A 7,414-nucleotide genomic window follows, 5' to 3' on the forward strand; every position below is an offset into this window, starting at 1 on the left:
TGTTGATGATATTTTATTTGGTGCAACTAACGAATTTCTATGCAAGTATTTTGCTGACCTTATGAGTGGATAATTTGAAATGAGCATGACTGGAGAATTAAATTTCTTCCTTGGTTTGCAAATCAAGCAAACTGAAGAGGGAATTATGATTCATCAGCAAAAATACATTAAGGAACTAATCAAGAAATACAAGTTGGAAATGCCAAAACTAATAATACTCCTATGGGAATTGCTACTAGATTAGATGAAGATCCATCTGGAACTTGCATAGATCAATCTATGTATCGAGGTATAATAGGCTCACTACTCTACTTAACAGCTAGTAGACCTGACATATCTTTTAGTGTAGGTTTGTGTGCCAGGTTCCAAGCAAATCCAAAGGAGTCTCACCTGACAGCAGTAAAAAGAATTCTAAGATACTTGAAAGGAACTGATGATTTGAGTCTCTTCTATCCCAGAAGTGATTCTTTTGATTTGAATAGTTTTACTGATGCTGACTATGCAGGTGATCTGGTTAATAGAAAAAGCACTTCAGGTATGGTACAATTTTTAGGTCCCTGTTTAGTTTTTTGGGGTTCCAAGAAGCAAAACACAGTTTCTTTATCTACAGCAGAAGCTGAATATGTGGCAGCGGCAGCATGTTGTTCACAAGTTCTATGGATAAAACAACAGGTCAGAGATTTTGGTATTATTTTTGAATGTGTACCTATTTACTGTGATAATACTAGTGCTATATGTATTTCTAAGGATCCAGTTCAACACTCAAAGGTAAAACACATCCACATTAGGCATCACTTTCTAAAAGATAATGTGGAGCAAGGGAATATAAAGTTAGAATTTTGTCAAACTGAAAGTCAAATTGCAGATATTCTAACCAAGCCCTTGAACAGAGAAAGATTTGAGAAATTGAGACTAGAACTTGGGATGATCAAGCTGAAGTACTAGCCTCTGAAGTTCCAAGATATGGCAAAGTCAAAAATAATGTAAATAAAGCGAAAAGAGCTTCTGCCACAACCTTGGTGTGATAAACATAGCTAAAGTGTCACCGTTGTTAACTACCAAAGGTAAGTTCATTAAATTGCTCAATTGTATAAGTTATTAAATATGTACATTACACATATGTAAAAAGCGTGTTCCAATTGTGTTTTGTAGAAACTTCTTTTAAGATTAATTGCATTTGGAAAGTTCAGTTTTTGAAAGACTCATCCAGTAATTTAAAATTTGAAAAATCAATTGAATTTGTTCAATTAATGACTGAACAGTGAAACTTCCTAAATTCCCTCACACCGCTTCATTTATTATAAAAGCTGATTTCACCCACCTCTTTCACCTCACTGTCAAATCAAATTAAACCCTCCCAATAAAAACTCTTTCAACCTTTAAAAAAAAACCTTTCCTAAAGCATCAATGGTGATCATTGCTGAATTTGTTTCCTCAGAAGAATCACAACACTCTGAGAACACAATTCAAGAAGAAACTTCTCCCTTAGCCATGGTAAACTACAAATCATCTTCTACCTCAAACAAATCTCCCGAAAACCCTAGAAAATCTCCTCCGAAACCAAAAGAAGTTGAAAGCGATCAAGGGGATTCCTCTGTTTCAAGCATTCTCCAACGATTAAAAGAATGGAAAGAGAAGAAACAAAGTGAAAAGTCTCTCGAAGAGCAAATTGAAGAAGTAGATGAGTTTGCTCAAGGAATAAACTCAGAAGAGACAAAAGAGGAGAACAAAGAAGAAGAAGAGATGAGTGAGGAAGAAGAAGAAGATAAAGAGGAGGAGAATAACTCTGAAAAGGAAGATGAAGAAGAGGAAGTGACTGATCAAGTGGAACTTGAGTCACAGGCTGGAAGGTATGTAGTTGGACATCGCATTGATGTTGTTTGGTGTAAGGAAAGCAAGATTTTTAGAATTTCTTGATTTAATTAAATTTCAAGGTTGGGAATTTCTGTTGTCAAGAGTTTCAGCAAACTATATGTACCCTGTAGCTATGACAGAATTTTGCCAAAACTTTCAAGCAAAGTTAGGGATTATTTCAAGTGCTGTTAATGGAGTAAAAATCGAATTGAACATTGAAACCCTAGGTAAAACTCTGAAAACACCTGCTGAGGGGTATGATACTTACTTAAAGGGAAAGGGTAGTATCAATGTAGGTAATTTTTTGGCTGGTGATATAGTTGAGGCATTAGGTGGTCAGAGAGGGAAGAAGGTCATGAGTCATAATGATCTTAGTCCCTTAAACAAGCTGTTGTTTAATTTGGTAAAGAAGACTATTCTGCCTAGGATTGCTATAAAGGGGGAAGCATGCTTGATGGATATGGCAGTAATCTTCTGTATTTCAAAGAAGATTAAGGTCAAATTTCCCTCTTTAATGTACCAGCACTTAGCACACTGTGTTCCCAGTAGGACAAAAGTGGGGTGTGGAGCCATTCTGTCCACTGTCTTTGAAAATGCTGGAGTAGTTCTGAAGGGGAAATATGGGGCTTTGGATGAAAAGCCAGAAAATGTGATCAATGAGGAAACCCTAGCTGGGTTAAGTCTAGAAGTTGTGCAGGGAAAAGTCCAGAAAATAGAAAAGGGAGAGAAAAAGAAAGAGAAAGTTACAGGGAAGAGGAACGAAAAGGTTGTATCTGAGCAGCCTGTGAGAAAGAGCAGGAGGATTTCTGCCAGTGTTGTTCCTCAAACCAGTATGGAACAACCACTGGAGTTGGATGTTGAGGAAAATATCCTCAATGGGCAAGTTGCTGAACTGGTTGACAGAATGGAAAGGGTTGAAAGTCAAATGAAGGACTCTGCTGGAAAGCTTCAGGTGATGACTCTGGAAAAGTTAGTACAGGAGCAGGGGAAGGAGTTAAAGGAACTCAAGAAGCTGGTGCTAAAACATAACAAGGAACTTCAAGAGCAAAAGGAGTTTCAAGAGCAAGCACTGAACAAGGCTCTACAGGAATAGAAGGAGGAGTTCCTGGTGAAACTTAAGTGTCTTGAAGAAAAATTGGAGGCCTTTGGACAACAAACAAAGGAGGACTACAAGAAAATTATGGAGTTCCTTGAAACCTAGCCTGCCCTATGTCATATTCAGCCTAGCCTATTTTCTCTGTTTCAGTCATGAACAATTTTAATTTCTGTTTTTAGTATTTGAACAATTAATTTTGTTTGTAAATTCTCTAAATTGTTCAACTGGATGAAAAATCTTTTTGGTCTTTAATGAAATGTTGGAACTCTGCTTATACTTGTGTGTTTATGTGTATTTTGAACACTTATGCTGAAGGTTAGAACTTACTTGTGGTTGTTTAGCAGCGCTGCCTTTAGTTTCCCACACTCGATGAATTGCTTGTGGGGCTGTGGGAGATGCTTAATACACTTGAAAAAGCAGGACTTTTTGATAATGCCAAAAGGGGGAAAAGAAGAAGCAAACATGGAGGCTGAAGTTGTTCTGGGTTCCAGTTGATAAAGTATCAGAACTTTCTTTTGATATGATGTTGATAGATTAGTTTACTTTTTGTCTTAGTTATTTTTGTCTATTTTTGCTTTTAGTTTCTATTTTTTAATTCAGTTGTGTGTTTACTTTTTGTTTATAAATCAAAAATACAAAAATACGTCCTTCTATTTTGTTTTAACTTTCTCTAGAGTTTGCTTAAGTTTGTCATCATCAAAAAGGGGGAAATTGTTGATGTTTAAAGGTTTTGATGATGAGGAACTTAAACTACAACAAACTCATTTAATAAAGGTTTTTCAAGTGTTTATTTAGTTTAGGTGAAATTGATCGTGGAGATGAAAAAAGTAACTGAAACTAAGAAGACTTGAAGAAGTTCTTTATTCAAGAAGGTTATTCGAAACAGAAGAATTGTTCCCTCACAGGAACTGAGTTCTCTAACAGGAACGTTCCTTTACAGGAACTTGAAGATGGCTGGCTAAGATCTTTGGAGGAACTTAGTAAGCGTGGAGCCCAAGTAAACCTACCAGTACATGAGTGCGGCGCAGCAATGATTTATTTAAGATTTTATCTTCTAGATTCATTGTTAAATATGTTAAGTAGGATATGCATGAAGTCTATTAGAAGCGTGGCAAGTTAGCTTGGAAAATAAATTAAAATCGGAAAAGATAAAAGATAGAATTCGAAAAAGATTTTCTTTAAATGTTTATTTCTTAAAATCAGTTTGTTAAAAAGATATTATGCTTTTTAACTAAATCATTCTATCTTATTTTTCGGAAAAGATTTTCTTCAAAATGATTTACATAAAAACCGTGTATAAAGATAAGTTAAGTTTAACTTATTTATCTTTAAGAAAACCTACTTGCTATACAAGTAATACTTGAATAAATAGTAGAGAAAAAAAAGGAGTTCAGGTTTTTTGTGTGAGTTTATGCGTGAAGAATTTACAGAGCTTTAATTGTTTAAGTTTGCCAAGCTTATCATCTTGTCATATTAGTTTCGGGTTTCATGCATAGCTTGCGATCATATACTAGGTGTCTTTACTTGTAATTGGTTCGGGTTATTTGGGTGAGAGTGTTTTTGTTATCATTGCATACAGAGAGAGCTTCTGTTGAGAAGTTGAGAAGATCTGTGCTTAGGGAGTACGAGAGAGAGTCTAAGTGTGGGACTTAGACTGGGTAGAATAGAATCCTATTCTGTAGCAGGTTCGTTCAGGAACTTGTGAGTAAAGGTTTTATTATAATAGGTTGTAACTTGGTGTTTGCCCTATTATAGTGAAATTGTTTGTGTTCGAAATCCCTAAGGTAGGGTCGAGGTTTTACTTCTAGTTGGGCACTAGAAGGTTTCCTCGTAAAATCCTGTGTGCATTGCAAGTTCCTATTTTATTGTGTTTTATATTTGAAAAAGTAGTCACTAGGAACTCACCTACAATTCACCCCCCCCCCCTTTTGTAGTGTTCGTCTCAACTAACACAAATGACTAAAGTCCGCGAGCTCAGGCATTTTCAATGCCCCATAGCCACCAAACTTGCTAGGGGGAACATCGGGAAGAGGGCACGGGTCATAGGTGTAGTCACACCCGCCCGGGCAACGATAGACATAAGAGTCCGAAGATGTTCCCATGATTTGACTATGGGGAACATTGGGTCCCTCCCAATAAGGATAGCAAAGAGTGGGAGGGTCCCAAGAGGGGACCGGGCCTTGTTGAGCGGGGAGATAAGGGTAGTTAACATAGGGCTCAAAGTCCCCCCGCTCAACATGGTATGAGTAGAGTTGCTGAGAAAACAAATCATGACTACCACGCATAGCAATCTCATGATTTTGAGCATTAAACATAGCATCTATTTGTGATTGCATGCGATAGAAATCAAAAGTGGAGGAGGGAGGAGGGTTAGAAGATGTACCTTCTCCTACTTGAAATCGCCTCCGAGGGACATGGGGCCTTGAATCTTGTTGTTCTTCTTCTTCTTGTTGTTGGACTTGTTGTTGTTGTTGTTGGACTTGTTGTTGTTGTTCTTCTTCTTGTTGAGGAATGTTCGGGAGAGTGACTCCTTTCTTGTACCAAAGAGGTATTTCCACTTGAGGCACTCTCAATTTGTACTCGGTACTATGATCAACCCTCATTGCATTGAGGTTAGGAAGGAGGCACCAATCTTCGGCGGCCACTTTCCAAATATAAAGATTTTTTTCCGTTGTGGCCTCCAAAGAATTTTGCTTAATCAAGCAAGGGATGTTCAAATAGATTGATTTATCCCCTTCCCTAGCATCTTGAATAAGATCCAACTCTAGCTCCTCAACCTTCTCTTCAAACCTTGGCACAAGAGCCTTAGCGATGATGGTGACCATACCCCCTAATTGAATCTTGCCCGACCTAACCCTTCCATTTCGGGTTTGCATGAATCTCTCAATGAGCACCTTGGCGAAGTCTATGAAACCAACCTCTCCCCTTGGTTGGTCGACCATCCAAAGCCAACTAACCTCTTCAGCACTTATAGAACCCATTAAATCCCTTGAATTAATTGCATATGCGAGGATGCGATGCATATAGCGAAGCGCCGCATGCATAATGCTTGAAGCTTTTGAAGTTTTTGAATCAATGGACTCCTCAACCGAGATGTGCCTCCACCATTTCTTTTCCCTATACCCTTGCTTCTTCATTTCGGTAGGAGTATAACTATAGAAACAATTATCCACATTGGCCATGTACTTCGGCCATTGAAAAATGGATCTAAGCCTATCCTCCTATATTTGGAAGTCCTCATTAAGGATTTGGAATTGCATGTACTCAACAATACTATCTTCCACCGCCACCGAGGTAGAGGTAAATGAAGCCAAGAACTCAAGGGTGATCCTCGCATAAGTGGGGGCATTAAGCTTGATGAAGTTCTCTAGGCCAAGATTCCCTACGAGCCTATTGAACTCCCTATCGATTTGGATGAAGCATGTTGTGGCCTTATGGTAGAACCGGGTGGAGAGGATCTTTCGTCGAGCAAGATCCCTAAACCTCTCCCATTGAATCTCTTTTGTAAACTCGATACCCATTGTATCTCCAATGTCATCGGGAGGAGGAACAACTAGGCGGGTTATTCCCAAATACCCTACCCAACACAACCCAACAGAACCCAACACAACACAACACAACTTAACACAATGAGTAAAATAAAAATAAAAATGACATAAAATAAAAATGACACAATGAACCCAACCCAACACAACACAACACAATGAGTAAAATAAAAAAGACATAAAATAACGTTGTGCTGTGTTGTGTTGTGTTGTAACCGTTCTAACCGCTCTTAACACAGTTAACTATTCTAACCGGTTAACCGAGACTGCATTGGGAAGGTAAAAGCCATCATTAACTTTCTTTGGCGGGATTGAAGAAGAAATTCATCCTAGTAAAGTTGGACGAATTTAATCTGCTAACCAAACGCCATCTGCGTCTTTACTAAGGAAACTGTTCTGTTGGGTTGGGTTGGGTTGGGTATTTGGGAGTAGGGGTAAGGGTAGTAGGGGTAAGCTTAGTAGGGGTTAGATTAAGAGCAAAATGTACTAAAGAACTTGTGTTGTGTTGTGTTGTGTTGTGTTGGGTTGAGTTGGGTTGGGTTGGGTTGAGTTGGGTTGGGTTGGTATTTGGGAGTAGGGGTAAGGGTAATAGGGGTAAGCTTAGTAGCGGTTAGATTAAGAGCATGGTTCACTGTCCTTGTCAAAGTTGTTTTCTTCAGAACCCCTACAAGATAAATTCCTTGATTGATTTGACTTACTAGAACCCCATTGACCAGCACTTTGTAAAGACTCCTTTGGGGTTGAATCACTCTCCTGTCCCCATGTAGGTGGAGCCTTTCCCTCTCCTAATTTAGTGTCCCAGCTATCCACATACACCAACTTCTGAGGAGGCTTTATCCAAATTCTTCAAGTCATGCCATCTAAAACTCCCGACATAACATAGATATAACCATTATGAGTTGTGCAAACTAAAGAAATG

The 7,414-nt window shown here is 38.4% G+C and overlaps 1 protein-coding gene across 1 annotated transcript; it reads left to right on the plus strand.

Annotated features, from left to right (window-relative positions):
• Positions 1–222: 222 nt before the first annotated feature.
• LOC110724084 (uncharacterized mitochondrial protein AtMg00240-like) lies at positions 223–1,265 on the plus strand. The gene is made up of 2 exons (XM_021903481.1): positions 223–535; positions 1,153–1,265. Exons 1-2 carry the CDS (start codon positions 223–225, stop codon positions 1,263–1,265), a joined length of 426 nt encoding a protein of 141 aa, XP_021759173.1.
• Positions 1,266–7,414: the final 6,149 nt, after the last annotated feature.

The sequence above is a fragment of the Chenopodium quinoa genome, unplaced genomic scaffold (assembly GCF_001683475.1).
Source record: "Chenopodium quinoa cultivar QQ74 unplaced genomic scaffold, ASM168347v1, whole genome shotgun sequence".
NCBI classification, from domain to species: domain Eukaryota; kingdom Viridiplantae; phylum Streptophyta; class Magnoliopsida; order Caryophyllales; family Amaranthaceae; genus Chenopodium; species Chenopodium quinoa.